The sequence below is a fragment of the Cervus canadensis genome, chromosome 28 (genome assembly GCF_019320065.1).
Source record: "Cervus canadensis isolate Bull #8, Minnesota chromosome 28, ASM1932006v1, whole genome shotgun sequence".
In the NCBI taxonomy this organism is placed as follows: domain Eukaryota; kingdom Metazoa; phylum Chordata; class Mammalia; order Artiodactyla; family Cervidae; genus Cervus; species Cervus canadensis.
The window spans coordinates 50,098,300-50,118,246 of record NC_057413.1 but is presented as its reverse complement, the minus strand read 5'-3'; the positions used below and the strand labels follow the sequence as shown (position 1 = coordinate 50,118,246).

Genomic DNA, 19,947 nt, shown 5'->3' with positions numbered 1-19,947 from the left:
TGACTGGTAGGACAAACACAACAACCCAGACATCCTCCTCCTCTTCCTCCCAAAACGAAGTTGGATAGGGTGGGACGTGAGGGGTGGGGTAGTGTCCATGTGAATTTCATCACACCCCAAGGCCCCTTTAGATGGTACTCCCAGTCTGTTCTCTGTGTGTAGCAGTGTTCTGGCCCTGCTGGTACCCTACCAAACAGAATTCCCCTCTGCGCCTACAGAGCACCTTCTTGCTCTCTGTCACTTCTAATTATCTAAGATCATTCACCGTCTGGTATAACATTCTCAAGACACCAGCTATGATCAATGGCTGCTTCCTAATGCACTGCTTTCCACGGCACGTGATAAAGACAGATGTCATTTTACTCTACTTTTTGAAAATCCAAGTAAACACTAAGGGTGAACTTAATGGTAGTTATTTGTTGAAGAAGCAACATATTGCACAAGGAAGGGATATCCTAAGTGAGGCTACAAAAATGTGTGATTCACATCCAACATTTCAGGAGCATGTTTGTTGCCTTAAAGGAGGGTGCACTTCTGCGTGCCTGTCTGTAAGTGTGTGTGTCTGCATCCATAAGCCTGGACCTCTGGTCTCTGGCCTTTTAAATCAGGACCAGGTTGCCTGCCACATACTTCTCTTCTGCCTGTCACTCACCAGAAGTGGCCCCTTGCAGGCTGGAACTCTGCTGTGAAAACAGGTGCAGCTGACTTCATCCAAAAGATTAAAAAAAAAAAAAAAAAAAAAAGACTCCAAAACAAAAACTTTCCACTCAGAGCAGGCAAGCTTTGCTTTTTTTCAAATAAGTGTTACTTAACAGAAGGTCTTGTAGAGCTCGTAAAACCCTGGAACATCTGGTAAACAGTGTCAGTTTTACACGTCCTCCAACACAGGGTACATGACTCCTGTTTCCACTGGCGTAACTCAAGGACGGTGGTGCGTCTCCGGGCATCCTGCCCATCCTGATTTTCATGGGATGATTCCCAAGCCAGCAAATCTGTCTCTCCTTCCACCAGGCCAGCAACAGACAACAGAAAACCTCAGAACAACCCAGACCCAAGAGGCGAGAGAGATGGCGGGGAGAGTGGAAGCCGCCAAGGACATCATCCCTGCCGTGACAGGCACACGTGGCATGCTGGGAGATCGGGGAGGGGACACAGATCAGGATGCTGCAAGTGACGGGCACGATGACTGCCCTGGGTGCCTTTCAAACACCATGAGAATCTGTGTCTTTAACATTTAGTCATTTATCCCAGTTGTTAAACAGCCCACCTTTGGCCTGAGTTGGATGCCAGGGGTTGAGGGTTACTCAAAAACATTGAAAATCAATATTTCCAAAGTTGTCTGGAAATGAGGTCACAGCCCCATCAGCAGATGCTATTTGTTATACCTGTTTTTATATCCTGGCAAGAATGAACCCCAAAGGCTCCACCATGAGACTCTGACTTTGCTATCAGAAGACGGCTTCTTGCATCCCTGCTGGACTGTGTTCCCACCATGTGACTGTCCACCCTAGGGACATCTAAACTGTGAGTTCCCAAGCAAACATCTCAGAAAACACACTCTTGCTGTTCTGCAAACCCTCACACTCTTGCATCTCTCTTCAGAATATATCTAGGGCTCAGGATTGTCCTAAAACCTGGACACAGGGCAGTGCAAGCACCCAGGAATGAGCTGAGGACCCCTGGCCATAGGAGGGCTAACTGTGTGTACTTGGGCAAGTGCCCCGGTTAAGCCTCAATATCTTCATCAGACAAATTGCTCTGTTCCTCACAGACTTGATGGCAGACTCACACAACTTAAGACACACGAATGTGGTCTGTAAGACATTCCACCAGTGTTACTTCCAGTTATACCTACGCAATTGCTGACCTCGTTGTCTTTTCTATAGTCTTCCCTAAAAAAAAACCCAGTTCTGGCTAATGAATTAACAGAAAGTCTGCTGAAAGATTTCTGGGAAAGAAATTTTGCTGCTGATGAAATACACTGATGTTAAACAAAAGAGCTCTCTGGTATACTCCCTTCCCTGTGCTTCCTGACTTTGAACGCAGAGCTGCAGCAGCCATCCTGTCATCATGGGACCATAAGCCCAAGAATCAAAACTCCATCATGCTGAAGATGGGAGAAGGCGTGAAAAGGACCTGCATCCTTAATGACATCACAGAACCAACACCAACAAATCCCTCTTTGGGACTTCTTGTTATGTGAATAACAAGAATAAGCCCTACTTATACAAGTCACTGTTGGGTTTCTGTTCCTTGCAGCTGAATGCCTTCTAACAGATCTAGTCCCTCTGTTAGCCGTTTTCATAGGACCTCATATTTTCCTCTGAAGAGCTTATCACAGTTATAATCACTTAATAAAGTATTTCTTAAGTTTAGAAGTTTAGTTACATTCATAACTTGAACTGAATTTATTTCTAATACTTCGATATATCTAGTTAAATTACTGAAATCAATTATTTAATTCTTAGTATAATTATCTACATATATATTTTTTTTATAATCATCTATGGGGACTTCCCAGGTGGCTCAGTGGTAAAGAATCCGCCCACCCATGCAGGAGCCACAGGAGACGTGGGTTCAATCCCTGGGTTGGGAAGATCCCTTGGAGGAGGAAATGGCAACCCACTCCAATATTCTTGCCTGGAGAATACCCATGGACAGAAGACACTGGTGGGCTACAGTCCATGTGGTCGCAGAGTCGGCTTCGACTGAGCACATAATTGTCTGTCCAGTGTCTCAGTTCCCACCTAGACTTAAGTCCTGTGAAAGCAGGAACTACCTTTGCCTGTTCATTGCCAAATCCTCAGCTCCTGGTTCAGGGTCCAGCATATAGAAGTTGCTCAGTAAATATTGGTTGGTTAAGTAAATAGCTCTGGTTCTGAATGGACACTGGTCACTTCACTTCTTAATCCCAGTAGCACTAATGTGGCGTTTGCTCTAATTAGTGTTTAGGTTCTGGCAACATGAAGGGGCCTCTCCACCATTTTATTCCAACACTCACTAGAGTCAGATTTTTATGCCAGTTGAACCACGTCCCTTGTGGAGATAACACACAACACTGACCCCTTAGAGGACCCTCAATAAAGACTTGTTGAACAGAATTTGCAGCCTCCCAGAGTTGTTTTCAATAAGATAAATGCATTCTGCATTCCAAAGGCTGTTTGAATCCTTTCTTCAGAAGTCTGAGATTCACCCTTAGCTTTGAGAGCAGGAAAACACCTCAGTAACTAATACCCACCCATACACTTTCCTGATTTTGCTTCAAGAAGAAGGAAGAACATTTTTCTTAGTGAGAAATCTTCCCATTCTTGCTGCTCCCTGGGCTGTGTTATCACTTCTAGCCTCAGCTGGAACTAGCAACCCCAAAGCTGCCCCAGAAAAGAAGAAGGAAAAAGAATTAAATCACACCACCCACCAGGGATCGGGAGTTTACAAAATAGTTTCCCAGTGGTTGGCTGCGAACACAGTGTGGAGGGTGGTCTCTGCCTCCATTGCTGGTCCCCGCGTCCTCCCCATGCGCCAGGGGTGTATATTACCTTTCTCTCTGTTAAATGCCAACACACAAACTCCTGGAAAGGGTCCATCAGCAGTTCCAAGACAGGATCTCCCACATAAAGCAAGAGGATCCTGAGTTTCAGCTTCCTGTCTCGATTCACAATGTACCTTCCAAATGGAGAGAGAGAGAGAGCGCGCGAGACTGGTTCCCGCGGGGCCATAAAGCATCACATCAAGAACCAGGATTCCAGACCCGGGAACTCTGCCACTTCCTGGTTATATAATCCTGGCATCTTATCCAAATCTCCATAAAACTCACTCTCTGCCTTGCTCAAACTGGGAAGTAAACGAGACAACCCATGTGAAAGCGCAAGCTTGTCACAAAGTTAAGCCTCGAAAAGACTTCAGATATTTTTATCCAGGCTCAACCAGAGACACTATTACCAACTCAGCTTATGCATCAAGAGTTGTTAAATGGCCTTCGAGACCTTTCTTCCTGATTGGCCAGTTCCCCCAGCCCTCTCTGGTCCTGCCTGTGTTGTCTCTGAGTCCATCCGTCTCCTAGTCTCACTCTCTAAAGGGGCTCCTCCCGCCTGAAAGATGCCTCCTACAACTTTTGTGGAGCCCGGGACCTGACTCGGTGACTGCCTTAGTCACCCTGAAGTGACTCTGCCAGGCAAGTCATCTTCCCTCAGCTTGTTTGCATCCTCTGAACTTCAGGGAAAATAACTGCTCCTTTGCAGGACTGTTATAAGGTAGGAAAATTAAATAATATTTGTTAAGTGCCAGGCATGTATTGGGCACTTAAGTTTGTTTTGGTTAACTCAAGCACATGCTAGGTTGAATCTCAAATAATAAATATTAATGATATGCATAATAATAGTATTGAATGTATAATATTACTGAATATTATTTACTATTATTGAATAGTGATATTGTGAATAATATCAATATCATTATTGAATAATATCACTGAATTACTGGAGAAGGAAATGGCAAACCACTCCAGTATCCTTGCCTGGAAAATCCCATGGACAGAGGAGCCTGGTGGGCTGTAGTCCATGGGATCACAGAGAGTTGGGCATGACTGACCAATTAACACTAACGCTAACATGAATTATTAGCTTTGAATAATAACAATGGTGATGTTATTTACTACAAATACTAGCAATATTAGGGCTTTTTATTGCTAGTGCTCATAATTTATTGCTAGTATTCATAATAAATAATATCATCATCATCATTATTATTATTCAAGCTAATAATTCAGTAATATCATTCAATAATAATATTGATATTATTCATAATAATATCAATATTCAATGATGGTAAATAATATTCAGTAATATGTCCAATGCTATTATTATTATGCATGACCTTAGTATTATTATTTGAGGTTCAACATGTCTAAGTTAACCAAAACAAACAAACACACACACAAACAAACCAGAAGTAAGGGCAAAAAATGTTTTCTTTTCTTAAAGCCGAGATGCAACTTGGCAGTCAGCTGGGGTCTGGAAAGGGAGCCTGCCAGCCACCCAGCGCGCTGCCGCTTGCTTCCCGGGAACACAGAACATCCTGCTTTAAAGCCGAAGCCCCACTGGGCAGGGTCCAGAGACGCCTGGCACATAACTGGCACCACCACACAGACACAGAAGAATGTGTGGTTGCAGGCGTGTACAGATCTGGATGAAAAATCAAGTCCCCGACGGACCCCACCAAACATATATTTTAGATGGGTTTTCTTTCTCTCTCTGTCCCTCTGTGTGTGTGTCCCTCTCTCTGGCAATATTATGGACTCCTGAAAATAGAGGTTTATTATGGAAATGCTGACAGACCCTTAAATAGAGCACTGTATTTGCAACACTGTAATTATGCCTCCATTGAAACGCTCCAAAGAAAATATGATTTCCTTGTGCAAATAAATCATGCATGACTCTAAAGGCCCAGATTTAAATCACCTGAACCATAAAGAACCATCGTCTTCCATATATAAAGGGATTACAAATAATAAGGACTTTACAAAAAAAAAAAAAAAAACTAGGCCTGTACCAGGGAAACTTAGACACACTTATACAATCTTCATAAAATTGGACCCACATCTGACTAGCACCCGACGGCATAAATAGGCACTAGATTAGCCTTACAACAGTGTTGATTTGATTGACCTAGAAATTGCCCCTGAATAAATAAAAGATCTGTATCTTCTCCCATCCACGCCCTACACAGGACTCTCATTTCTCTCTCTTTCTCCTCCCCTCCTCCTCCTCTTATTCTGACCACACCTTCAGACCTCCACCGCTACCCCAGCCCCACCACTAACATTTGCTCTGAGACATTCCTCGGCTCAGCAGATGATCTAGGGTCAGACCCTGCAGTTAACTGCCTCAAGGCGATGCAGTCACTCCGGTGTGGCTGGTGGCTGCAGACAGGCTCACTCCCCCTGGAAATGCATTTCTCCATACTCTAGACACACATCTCACTGAAGACAGGAGGCCCCCGATCCTTGAGAACAGCACCTTGACAAGCACCATGCGCCCGACATGCAACGTGGCTCTGCAGCCTGGGCAAAATTTGCTCCAGATTTCGCAGTCATCCCACCAAGCCCTGGAGAGGGGGCCCTTCTGTGCCTCTGCAGCAGCTCCCAGCGGTAATCAGAGAAGCCCAATACTATACTGTAGCATGGGCTTTTTTGTTCCAGCCAGATTGTGGTTTGCTTATTTTCAAACAGTTATTGATACTTCCAAATGGCAGTCACTAAATGACAGGTTTCATTTAGATGATTATCAAAAATGAAACTCACAGAATTTGAGGCCATCATTCGTTTTCTTAATAGCAAAAGAAAACCTGTGTTCTAATTCTACAGACCTCATGTGCTTATCCACACTTATTTATACCTATGAAAACCAAAACTGTTCTGAGGCATTAGTTTTTTCAACAGCATAACCATATCCAGATATTTTTCACAGATGTAATTTTCATAGTTGGGAGTGAGTTCACTCCTATGAGGCCTTTCATATTACAAATGATTCAATTAAGTTCCTTCTGATTTTCTTATCAAATTTATTTTATTACCTTCTAATTCTTCGCAATTGGGTAACAGAATATTGTTACCTAAAACTACACATAACCCAGGTTGACTCAATAGTAAAGAACTTGCCTGACAAGCAGGAGACGTGAGTTCGATATCTGGGTTGGGAAGATCCCCTGGAGAAGGAAATGGCAACCCACTACAGTATTCTTGCCTGGAGAATTCCACAGACAGAGGCAGTCTACATGGCAGGCTACAGTCCATGGGGTCACAAAAGAGTCAGACACGACTGAGCAACTAAACAACAACAAAACCCCCTACAAACTCACAGCCCCTGTGACCCAGGCCTGGTAAGGGCTATATTAAAAGCAAGTCAATAGAAAACAAATATACTTGAAAGCAGTTTTAAATGTCCTTTTGTTCTTTTTAGAAAACACCAAATTAGGGGTGGGGAAGAAACATGTTTAATATAATAAATCAACTTGAAGACCCTTGTATGGACTGAATTATGTTCCCCCTAAAAATCCTATGTTGAAGCCATAACCCCCAAAGTGACTGTATTTGGGGAATGGGGCCTTTAAAGAGGTAATTAAGGTTAAATGAGATCATGAGGGTGGGCCCTAATCCAACATGACTGGTGTCTTTAAAAGAAGAGGAAGAGAAACCAGGGGTGCGCAGACAGAGAAAAGGCCATGTGAGGACACTGCAAGGAGACGGCCATCTGCAAGCCAAGGAGAAAGACCTCAGGAGGAACCAGCCCTGCCAACACCTTGATCTTGGATGTCCAGCCCTCAGAACTGTGAGAAAATAAATTTTGGTCTTTCGAGCCTCCCAGTCTGTGGTGTTTTGTTATGGCAACCGTAGCAAACAAATATCAGCCTCTTCAGATGTCGTTCACACTTGTTCTCTCGCATCAGAGCTCCCTCCACAAAAAATCCACTTACTCCCTCTCTCTCTTACAGCCCCCAAGCTTCCCCGAATGCCCATTTCACACCTGCTTTCGTTTCTCTCTTCCTGCTACCCTCTGTGGTTCAGCTCTTTATTACATATATCAGATGGGCCACCCTGGCCATCTTAGCCTTTGCCCATCTTATCCTATCCAGAATCAGAGACTCCAGCAAATTAAAAGCTTTTCTCAGAGAGAGGGAGAGAGGCTATGAGGATTATCACAACCTGCTGCCCTGGTTACAGACTTGAAGATGATAACATAGGAAAAAAAATTAAAAAGCTGATAACATAGAAGCAACTGGGATAAGAAAGAAAACAGTGAAAGTCAAAAAGACAGAAATGCAAATGCTGCAGTAGCATTGCCTACATGATGTTAAAAGTTTAGTAGAAAGGACCAATTATTTCTCATCATTAAAAACAAAACAAAACAAAAAAGAATCTGAGTGTTTGACTAATAGGTTTGCCATCCTGACAATCTTGACTAAAAACTTTAACATCCTAGCCACCTGGTGAGAAGGCAGACTGCTTGAAAGGGTATGTTCGAGTCTTGTAAGTCTTGCACCTGCACCTGGCTCTTCTCCAGGCGCAGGTGTAAGAAAAGCAAGCCTCGTCTGGCCATTCCAAACAGAAGAGAAATGAGGGTGAGAGAGGGGAACCAAAAGTGCTCAATGGATTAAGGACCATTTAAAAAATACCAACAGAAAGTCTGATTTTTTGTTTGTTTGTTTCAGAATGGGCTTGTTTACAACTGGCTACCAAAATATTTAGAAATGTCATGGGAGAGAAAATGTCACCATCGACTCCAACAAATTCTACTGTTAGTCAGCAGAGCGACTGCAAATCTGGATTCAGGCATCTGGGTGCAATTATAACAGCATTTACAACACACCCTTCACCTTCAAAGCCCTTTCACCAGCATTAACTTAGGAACCCTCCCAACACCCTGGGAGGGGAGGTGTGATTATATCTATCTTGGAGAGAGGGGATAAGGTAGCCTGGAGAAGGCTCCCCCGGGCCTGATGGAGAGGCATCCCGTACGTCCAGTTCCTTGGCAGACGCTGGTCCTCTAGGGCTCCCTGGTCTCCAAGGACTTTCCAGACTTCCTCTGGTGTAGGAGCCACCCAGAGAGGAGGCCACTGACTTACAGCTGCCGGTCCCCAAGAACAGACATAGTTCCTCTCCCTCAGGGTGAGGAAAGCTCATTTCTGCATCCAGAGAACTCAGCTCCAACCATTAGTTTTCAGTCTTCTTGCAACACATGCTGCCTTGGTCCACTGTCAACTCAGCTAAGCTATAACTGGGATTCCCAGAACTCTCTTTCCCACTATGGTTCCATATGAAGGTTGGCCACCAGAGAACTTAGGGTGGGATTGGAGGGCTGCAAGGGAAGCAGCTTCTATCACAATAGGAGGGCGGTGTCAAGCGCCAAGCGCTTCTGTGGCCCGCACCTGTTGCCGCTGGTACACTAGCCCTTCTGATTGGAGGAGAGCTTGCAGGATTGCCTCCTTCCGCTGCTGTGAGTCCCAGGCCGGGCATGTATATAATGTCATGGAGACAGATACCAGTTGGCTATAAGGCATCCATACGGTTAAGGTAAGGGGTGATGACTGATGCACTCAGGTTCGAGGAGGTTCTCCTCCATTTCACATCCAAGCTTTTCTTTCCAATTGCTGACATGGACCAGCAGTGATGTCAGGCCGCCATCAGACACAGAGGTAAGAGCCTTCCATCCATTTCTTCACCAGCTACAGATAGGTAAGTGATCAACTTTATAGAAAATCTCTTATTGACCATATCACCCATAGTGATTTCACTTCCTTGATCGAACCCTAACTGACACAGCGCATTTGACTACATATACAATCACAGAACCTCCAAACCAAGTGAGCCCCCACAGAATGCCTCCAAGGTATGTACAATGGTGTCCACCTTCAGGATGGAACTCCAGTTTCCCCCATTTCTCTCTCATAGGTCCGCTTGGCCTCCGTCCCTGTGAATGAGGACTCAGAAGACCTGTGAATAGGAATTCTAGCCCCAAAGTACATCCCCACTCCCCTCTTCTCCCAAGGACTCACTCCCATCCCACTGGTGTGGGCAACGTGGTGACCCCAGTTGTGCTCTTAGAAGGAGAGTGTTTATTTAATGAGGAGCTGCCTAAAAGGAGCTCCATCCATGCACATTTCAGCAAAAAGGGTGAGGCTAATTTGGGAGTGCAGTGGCTTCACTACACAGTCTACATATTTTCCAAAAAAGGCCAAATAGGGAAGAAAGAGAGAAAGGGTTCAGTACAGCCCTCCCAAGGGGCCACCATTTCTCTAAGATGAGTACAGCCATGCTCCCTCAAAGCCACACAACAAGGAGCATTGAGGGCATCTATGGATGAACGAGGGCTTCTTCAGTGGCTCAGGTGGTAAAGAACCCTCCTGCAATGCAGGAGACCCAGGTTCGATCCCTGGGTGGGGAAGATCCCCTGGAGAAGGAAATGTCTACCCATTCCAGTATTCTTGCCAGGAAACTCCCGTGGACAGAGGATCCTGGCTGGCCACAGACTATGGGGTCGCAAAGAGTTGGACATGACTTAGCAACTAAACCACATGGATGAATGAATGTTTGTCATTTGTCTATTTATCCTCAAATCCAGTCCCTACCATTTCCCTGTTCTCTGTATTCAAAGAAGGTGACCCCAGGAAACTACCAAAGCTCCCTTGCCCACTGCTTGCTACCTTCTTGGTTTGGCCGAAGGGAAGCACAGGCAAGAAAGAGATTGGAGGGTGGACAGGTGGACAGTGAACATTCCCACTCCACCCCATACTTCTGGCTGAGTCTTCCCTATTTGGCATAACAGCTAAACTTCCCCTGAAACCAGATTCCAACAGGTAATCCAGGCTCTGGAGCTCAGGTAACACCTCCACACCCCCAGCCCTAGAAAGAAACAGTGAGCTGTAATTGCTGATCTTAGTGTTGTCTTGCCTTTCAGGGTTGCTCTTGCAATTCTTCTAAAAACTTTGTCACTAATTTCCCATATTAAATTTCTTCTATGAAACGCTCTGCATGAACTTGGTTTTTGCTCGAGAGACCCTGGCTGATACAGATGCTTTCAACCTGGGGATCAGAATTTGCCAAAAACTGACTGCCTTCCAAGATTTCTAAGTGCCCTGAACTAGTATTGGTTTTTAAAATTACTTATAGTCAACGACATGCCAAGTGTTGTAGAAGAGGAAAATTGACAGATAACTCTGCACCCAGCCTTTGTGGGTAGAGATGTATAGAATTGATTCAAGTCTTCTGAGAAACCCAACAAGAGACCTGTGCTAGAGGAATTTCTCAAGTGATAGCAGTGGGTTTCCACACTGTCTTACCCAAAGTATTCACAGCTTTCATATAATCACCAGCATATGATATGACCTGCCTAGGCTCCAGAGAGGTATAATGGGCAATAATGTTACTGACCTCAAGAAACTTCCAGTCTAGTAGCTGAATCTGATCATGTGCGTATTTATTCTAGCCACTAACATTAAAACTGCCCTTAACATTAAAACAAAGGGAATTCAACTGGCCCCACTGGACTGAGTCTATGGTTCTAGCTTAGAATGACCAGTTCTAATCACACCAGCCAGATAAATTCATCATAGACTTAAACCTTTGAAGTCAGTTGGGTAGAGGTGCTCATAAAGATAAGGCTGGGCTGTTCAAGTTCAACCTCATGGCAATGCCCATCAGTAAAGCCATTCCTACAGGAAAGGCACCAACATGCAGCCTCAGTAAGGAAACAATATGCTTCCTCTCAAAGTTCAGAGTCCAGTCTCTTCCAGGATTGGACATTCCAGCCTCTCCTTTCACTGTCCTGTGTGCTCTGACTACGTATCAGTCTTACTGACTAAACCTTCAAGGCTTGCCTTGTCTTACATGTTCAAAAGAGCTTATCTTCCCTCTTTCTCCTTCCCCAAGCCAGACACTCACCCTACCACTCTTCTAGTCCCTTCAGATCACGGCTCCACCTCTTCCTTCTTAATCAGCTGTGTGTCTTCAGCGTCTGGTAGTTTCTGACACATGGAAGTCCTTTCATGAGTCTCTGCTTGTTGAACAAATGACTGAATGGGTACATGGATGATTGGTTTGGAGTGGGAAGCCATCACAGATGGATTTCCCAGGAGTTGACTGCAAAACACTGGTCTAGAAAGTCTTCTTTAAATATCCACCCTTGATCATCATTAGAGTTGAACGCCAGAAATAAGACTTACAAGGAGCAATGCTAAAACCCCATCCCTGGGCATAGAGCAGGACCAGGGTGTACAGAAGTGACCAGACGTGCAAACCTGTGACCAGACTGCAAAACTAGTTTAATCCTGAGATTCAGCCAATTCTAAAAAAATCAAGATTTCTAAGGAAAAGTTTGAAGCGTTCATTTCCCAGAGTTCCCCCACAAAGCTGGCTCAGTGTGGATCCAATATTTTAACATCTTCTCCTGGCATTTTCAGTGATAGGAAATATGGATCACAACAGACTACAGGCAGATGGCTCCTTCGTTTTCCTTTGCCAAAATGACCTACAAACCCAACAACCCCAGACAAAGCCCCCTCTCTGCAGAGGATGAGTTAGAGACTATAGGGAGGTGTCTGTTAGTAGCTGCAAGACTCTCCCTTTCCCCAGACTTTGAACTTTGGTCTCTAGATTGTTAAAGATAGAAGGTAGACTCCCCAGGGGCCCAGACTTGTGCCCAGCCTACTAGAAATATTCAGGAAGCCAGAGATGACTCAGCACCTACTTCAGACTCAAGATGACTTTTCTACCAGCCACTGCTATTGTTTTGAGGTACCCAACCATCTGGGTTCCTGATCTTGCTTGCCTTGACCTCCAAGACTTGTTTGTCCTGTCCTGCCATGACAGATCCACTAGCTGGGCCTCAGGATTGACCTTGGAGGGCAGCAAGTTCACACTTTTTGGCCTGCAGATCCCTAGTCTTCTTGGGGGGTGGGGGGCAGGATAATTGCCTTATAGTGTTGTGGTGGTCTCTGCCATACATCAACATGAGTCACTCATAATTATATATCCCCTTCCTCTTGAGCCCCTGTCCTCCCGAGACCCCTGGTCTTGATTCCTGATCCATTTCTGCATGTCCAGTCCTGACAGAAGCCACCCACACCCCAAACTGCTAGTACCACTGCCTCAGGAGACAAACCAAATAAAATATAAATCAATAAAAGCCCTGGATGAAGATTAGATGGCAGACCTGCCGTGACCTGGATGCCATGCAGAATTAACACAGAATGGCTCGTGCCATAAGTTGAGATCAGAGCCCCCAAACTAGCCATCTCTAAACACTCCCCACTTGGCTGAGACAAGGTGGCAGAGGCCAGCCCCCTCTCTCCCTTCTAGGCAGGAAGTCTTACATGGCTCTTGCATTCCATCCCAAAGACAAAAGAGGGGGTGGATTTCTCTGAACCCTCGCCAGGTCGCATGGAGGTGGGTGTTGGGTCTTTTGAAACCGTCAGAATGAGTATGCTTCTGATTATGGGGTTCCCAAGACTCTGAGCCAGCTTTTTTTTTTTTTAAAGCACATACATTTTCCTTCTGGATCAGAGCCACGTTGCTTTGGCTATGTTAATCCCCCCAGTAGTCACAGGGCTTCCCAGGGCATCCAGGGAGTTGCTCATTTTAGGGAAATCTGTTAGATTGAACTCTGTTCAAGAATGTGCTCAGTATGCTTCAACCCAGAAGCAAAGTGAATTTTGCCTGGAGAGTTAAAAGCACTCGAGTTATCGGGGCCGGGAAGGGATGATAGTATGTGAACCTCGGGGGTCAGTTAGCTCAGTCCAGCAGCATTCTGACCCACGGTCTCAGAGATGAACTAGCAACTGGAAGGTTATCAGAACAACCCAGTGAATGATAGGGTGAGTTAGGACTGATGTGGGATGGGCAACTGTGAAGTGGGCCTTATTCTACCGTGTTCCAAGACCTTCCTTCCTCTCCCACTGGGTTCTCTGGGCCCACTCTGAGAAGCCCAGGAATTCTCAATGCAATGGCTTTGCTAATCGAGAAATATGTCTCCCTTTCCAAACTTTTACCTCTTATTTTCCCCGCTCATCAAAACTCACCTGTCCTGGGTCCCTACATTGATTATAGGGTGTGATCATTCATCTCTGTTAATGCATTTTCCAGGGTAACCCTTAAAAATAACTGAAGCAGGACACTTACTGTATGATGGGGATTTAAAAACACCAGTTGTTTGCTTCCTTCATCCCAAGAACTCTCCAGTTGATTCAAGACCATGTAGAGGTTCACCATGATGTTCAACTATGATGGTTATGAATAAGCAAATCAGAGAGTCCGTATGCTATATGGGGCCAACAACGCCACTAAGAATCGGGGACTTCTGTCTATCCTGCGGCTCTGCCACTAAAGAGTTATGAGATCCTAGGCACTCACTTCACTTCTCTCTTTATGTACAAGAACTCCAGGAAGGTTAAGAGAATAATGGCAATTTGGTGGTTCAATAAACTCAGGCAGCCCCGAGGACTGCCTGTAGGGGGCGCTCTCTAAATACTGGATGAACAAATGTGCTGGGCCACAGACTAGACATTTATGTATACTTGTATGCTCATGAGATTCTTTCCCAATATTGGGTTTTCTTTAGTGGAGGGAGGGAGAGGGAGAAAATAAGAAAAAGGAAGAGATACATGGGGAAAATGAGCCAAAACATAAAACAGGCCATCAGGAAGACAGAAAGAAAGCAGAAAGGGAGAGCAAAGGTTGCCACGCTGAGGAGGAAATGACCTTCCTTTACAACTTCACTCAACCCCGCTTCCCTTTCTGGTAACCAGTTCAGATGCACCACAGGGCATGCAGCCCAGGAGTTAAGCTGAGAGAATGTTCTGAATCTGAACGAGACTCTGTGTCTCGTTTTTAGAAAAGGTATGACCAAGTATTCCTTGATTACTTTCAAGGAAGAGATTCTGGGAATATTATGTTGCACTCTTTTAAAAAAATCAGATTTTATAAAACGTGAACACTGGGAAATTTTAGACATTAACGGGTTTTACTTAATAAGTAATTGCTGAATATATAAAATTTAATAAACTTAATAAAAATATACTACTGATATACATAAGGCTCAAATTTGCCAGCAGCCTATTTTTGTTACTGAAAAATCTGTCCTGCTGGCTGAGGTTGGAGGAGACCACATAAAGCAGTTGGAAATTCAGCAAGGAAATGGGGAACTCAGTCTTATACCTGTAAGGAACTTGGTTCTGCCAACCCCCAAATGACCTTGGAAGTACATTCTTCCCCCAGAGCCTACAGAGTCCCCAGACTTCTGTAAGTTAACAAACCATGAATTAATAAATGGGTGTTGCTTTAAGGTCAACAAAAAAATCTATCCTCCATCTGTGACATGATGAGTGAAGTATATATGTAATATAACAAAAAAAAATGAATTGTATATATATGAAGTCCATAAGTTATCTCCACATGACACAGACAATATTAACTATTAAAATATTGGTTGTTGCTCTCAGTTACGTCCAACTCTTTGTGAATCCATGGACTGTAGCCCACCAGGCTCCTCTGTCAGTGGAATTTTCCAGGCAAGAATACTGGAGTGGTTTGCCATTTCCTCCTCCAGGGGATCCTCCCGACCCAGGGATCAAACCTGAGTCTCCTGCATCTCCTGCATTGGCAGGCAGATTCTTCACCACTTGCACCACCTGGGAAGCCCTATTAAAATATTGTGTGTGTGCTGAGTCCCTAAGTCATGACCAACCCTTTTGTGACCCCATGGACTATAGCCTGCCAGGCTCTGCTGTCTGTGTTGAAGCATATTAAAAGGAAAGAAAGAGATAAAGAGAGAGAGAGAGTATTTAGCCTTTCTATGCCTTCATCTTCTCCTCTACAAAAGGAGATCAACATTAGTAGCCACCTCCATGGGCTGTTTCGAGGACTAAGAGTAGTAATGCCCGTTAATCTCTGCCCTGTTAATGCATGTTTAGCCTTTCTCACTCAAGACTCACTATTTGTAGGTTCTGTTAGTATTTGGGAGGAATGTGATGTCCGCACTCCAGACAGGCATCTAGAGGAGGAAGTATTTCTTAAATAGGTGGATAAAGGCAGTAAGATTTGCAAGGCCTCTTGAGTTGAAGCCTGTGAAATGGGAAAATGAGCTGTACAAGGTGAGCTCCTTTAAGGACATGCATGAGGCCGATTTATAAAGCCCAGGTAATCCACAGGTGCCACATTACCTGGTGCCCTGAGTGCATCCCAGGTTAAAGGTCAGGTCAGACTGCTCAGAGTGTGAGATACACCCCAGCATGGAGACATGATCCCCCAGCTGCATTCAGAAATGTGATAGATCTTGACCACTGAGTTATTTTTAGCTGAGAATGAACAGAGAGACTATAAAGCTCTTCACAAATTAAAAGGTTATCCAGAGATCAGGTTGGCTGGGGCCTGGGGGCACCACACTGTTTGGAGGAAGTGAAGATGGAATCCTGGGGGTGTCTTCTTCTCAAAGTACGACTTGGGATTTTTTCACTGAGGATAATGATGTGGATTCACAGTTAGGACAGCAGAGTGAGCTCCCAGGGTTTGAGTGTAAGACCCTCCCTGGTGGTACAGTGACTAAGACCCTGAGCTTCCAATGCAAGGGTCACAGGTTTGATCCCTGTTCGGGGAACTAAGATCCTACATGCCATTCAGTAGGGCCAAAAAAATACCCCCCCAAAAAAAAATTGAATGTAAAAGAAAATGTATCTAACAGCATGGTTAAGACATATATAAGCCATAGAGTTCTTTTCTGAATAAGTAACTAAATAAAATCCAAAGTCCTCACAATGGCTTCTACATGGCCCACCCCTTTTCTGACTCGCTAGTGGTCATGAAATCAATGTAATAGACTGAGACAAAAATTTTTATGCAATTAGTGAGAAAAGAATGGAAAATACCAGAGTATTTCATGAAACACGTATTTCCATTTTGTGATGGTGTTTGTACTGTCATGAGATAAAAATAAAATTTTCACTCTGGGTCATGGTTAAAAGAGTTGGAAATTACTGATTTAAAGGAATCTATTATAGTCCTGACTTGGGATGATTGAGGCCTGAATTGAAGTAGAAGCTATAAGAGAAAGAATAACAAAACAACAATAACTATTACTATTATCTTACTCTCCCAATAACCCTGTGGGGTTGGATTTATTGTGTTATCCTGATTTTTCAGAGACTTGAATAGTAGATCTTAAGTCATACAGCAAATGAAGTGGAAGAGCCTGATTCTAACACAGTTTATGTTCCTGGTTTCTCTGTCTACTGCAGATCCTACAGTCCTATGATTAGGCTACCTGCCTCTTCAAGAAGGGGTCTGAGGGAGAAAGCTAAGGGAATGCAGCATCATTACTGAGTCCCAAGTGGCTGAGAGAATCCTTGTACAACTGTCCAGAATGGATACATCAGCAGAGAGGACTGGTTTGGGAGGAGGGTGGAAATGACCTGAATTTAATGTGCCTTGGATGGAGGGACATCCGAGTGCTTCATTTCCAAGTCAAAAGAGAACTTCAAGCCTTTGGTAAAGATCACTGGGATTTGGGTTTACTCATCTTCCAGTCAGAGCCAGCACCTGTCCCCTCCATGCAAGGGAGCACCTCCTATACCCTAGAAGAGCTGTCTGGCCCTTGTGAATTTTCCTCATGGCCTCATCATGGTGCCAGGATCCTATTGGCATCTTCAGATTCTGAGGAACCATCAGCCCTTCACTGTGTGCACACCTCCTCACCCCCTCCAAATCGTAGGCCTCCACTCAGAGGTCATAGAACACGCTCAAGTCACATCCTGTTCTGCAGCTTCAGTCTCTGAGGGCCTCTCAAAGCTCCTCTAACTCCATGCCCCCAACAGACTACGAAGCATTCATCAAACCTCTCCCGTGCCTCTGCGGTCAGCCCTTCTGCAGAGCTCGCCCTGTCTCTCTCGCGGCAATGTGAGCCTGTTGCTTTCAGAAGATGTGGGCACCAGACAGGTTGTAGCCTTCTGGAAAAAACCATGACCCAGGGCAACCATACATTCAGTATCTAAACTGAACATTACCCTCATGTAATGTTTTTGCTTTTTACCCAAAGCAAAAATTAAGCCTCTTATATCGAATGGGGATCGACCACATATAACACATTAAAAAAAATTTTTCACAAATATAGATGTGAGGCAAACTCAGGTGGTAAATGACTCTTCTCTTTCCTCAGTCCAGGTGGACCTCAAAGGTGAGGCACAGAATTAATGATCTCTAGTCAGAAAAATAAACAACAACAACAACAGCAAAATATACAAATGGCTAAGCTGTTCGCTTAGGGCAATCCTGAACATACATGATTAGGATGTCTGATCAGTTGAACAACGGTCCTCCTAGAGAAATCCACATTGCAGTTCCCAGGACCTGGGAATGTTACCTTATATGGCAAAAATGACTTCACAGATGTTAAAGATTCTTGAGATGAGGAGATTATCTTGAGTTATTCAAGTGGGTTTCAAACATAATCACAAGTGTCCTTATAAAGAGAGAAGCTGAGAGAGATTTACCACACAGAGAAGAGAAGGCAGTGTGACCACAGAGCAGGTTGGAGGGATGTGGTTAAAGCCAAGGAATGTTGGCAGTCACCAGCAGCTGAAGAGGCAAGAAGCAGGTTCTCCCCTCAAGCCTCCAGGGAGAGTATTGCCCTGATCACACCTTAATTTCAACACAGCAATATTTTCCCCCTTTTTGGCCATGCTGCATGGCATGTGGGATCTTAGTTCCCCGACCAGGGTTTGAACCAGTGCCCCCAGCACTGTTAGCATGGGGTCTTAACCACTAGAACAGCAGGGAAGCCCCTAGTCCAGCAATATTGATCACATACTCCTGGCCTCCAGAGCTGTGACAGAATGCCCTTCTGTTGTTTAAGCCACTAAGTCTGTGATAATTCCTTACAGTAGCCAGAGGAAACTAACACAGCCTGGAACACGAGATACGCAAAATGCAGGAAGTGGCATGTAACAGACACTCCATAAATGTCTGTTTCTTATTTGCAAGTCTTCCTCCATCCTTCCTTCCTTCCTGTGCTTCCTATGTTCTTATCCTCCTTTCAAAAATATATATCCAGGGACTTCCATGGTGGTCCCATGGCTAATATTCCATGCTCCCAATGCAGGGGGCCCGGGTGTGATCCCTGGTCAGGGAACTAGATCCTATGTGCTGCAACTAAGAGTTCGCACAGCGTAACTAAGATCCTGAATGATGCAACAAAGATCAAAGGTCTTGCGTGCCGCAACTAAGACCCAACACAGCCAAACAAATGCTTTAAAAATAAATAAATAAATCATATATCCAGTCTGTCAGACATAGAAAAAGGAGCACAGGCTTTGGAAATGTAGCTCAAATTCCACCACTATTCATTACCTGAACTTTTGCTAGTCATGAACCTTCCTCAGTTTTCACATCTGCAAAATGGGGATAACACCACTTAGTATGTAGGATTCTTGTGAAAAACAAAGGCAATAATACATATTCATCTTTACACAGTTTGTTTGCATCATGTACCCATTTATCTTGCACTTTCAAATGTCCACATTTGAGGGGAAAAGAAAATGAGAGAAAGATAGATAGTAACAGCAGAAAATAACTATTTAAATCATAGTCATTAAGCCTGGTGTTTTTCTTCATAGTCATTTGTTGCAAAGAGCATATGAGATGAAGGATATGAATCTACTCTTCCTTCTATGGCATCCAGCCTCAGGTGCTTCTGTTGAGTGCAGGTTCTGAGTACAAACCCAACTTTTTAAAATTATTTGTTTGTTTATTTGGCTGTGCTGGGTATTCACTGTGGCATGCAGGACCTGACCATCTAGTTCCCTGACCAGGGATCCAGCCCGGGCCCCCTACATTAGGAGCGAGGAGTCTTAGTCACTAGACCACCAGGGAAATCCCACAAACCCAACATTTAAAGATACATTTTGTTAGAGAACATGGTCCCTAAACACAGGTGTACGTCTTCATCTGATGCCTAACCCCAAAACAGCAACATGATCCAACCAAGAGGGAAAATCACCGGGATGCCAGCCACTCTCCAAAGTGGTGCCTTTCTATGGGAATTTTTTTTTTCTATGGGATTTAAGACATTATTATTAAGCATGCACGGTGTATGCTTTATAGCTACATCAGAATGTGCACCCAGGAAAGAAATGCTTCCATTGTACTGACTACTCATTATCCTCCTACACAGGTATGCACTTGGCTGGCCAGTCCGCTCCTTCCATCCTCCCACGAAACCAAGCCTCACTGAACTCCCAGAGGCACCAAAGGCTACTGGCTTACTGGTCTCCTGGCCATATCGTAGTTCTGGAACAAATATCCTGCTTGTCTCTTATCTCCATGACATCATTTCAATGCAAAGCTGCAAAGAGGCATAAAGAGTCCCCAGAGTTGGGGAAATGTAGCAAGCGCCGAAAGTCATGAGACTA

The 19,947-nt window shown here is 44.4% G+C and overlaps 1 protein-coding gene across 4 annotated transcripts in view; it reads right to left on the bottom strand.

Moving 5' to 3' along the window:
* The window catches only part of LOC122429550 (translation initiation factor IF-2-like), a 45,011-nt gene extending 26,091 nt beyond the window's left edge, over positions 1 to 18,920 (bottom strand). For 2 of the 4 annotated variants that reach the window (XM_043449972.1, XM_043449973.1), the window contains exon 1: positions 3,537 to 3,864. In XM_043449972.1, the coding sequence (XP_043305907.1) occupies positions 3,537 to 3,716 (180 nt within the window). In that variant the 5' untranslated portion in view covers positions 3,717 to 3,864. Of the gene's footprint in view, positions 1 to 3,238; positions 3,506 to 3,536; positions 3,865 to 18,886 lie in introns of those variants that run through there. The other 2 variants (XM_043449975.1, XM_043449974.1) reach the window with 2 other exon arrangements.
* Positions 18,921 to 19,947: the final 1,027 nt, after the last annotated feature.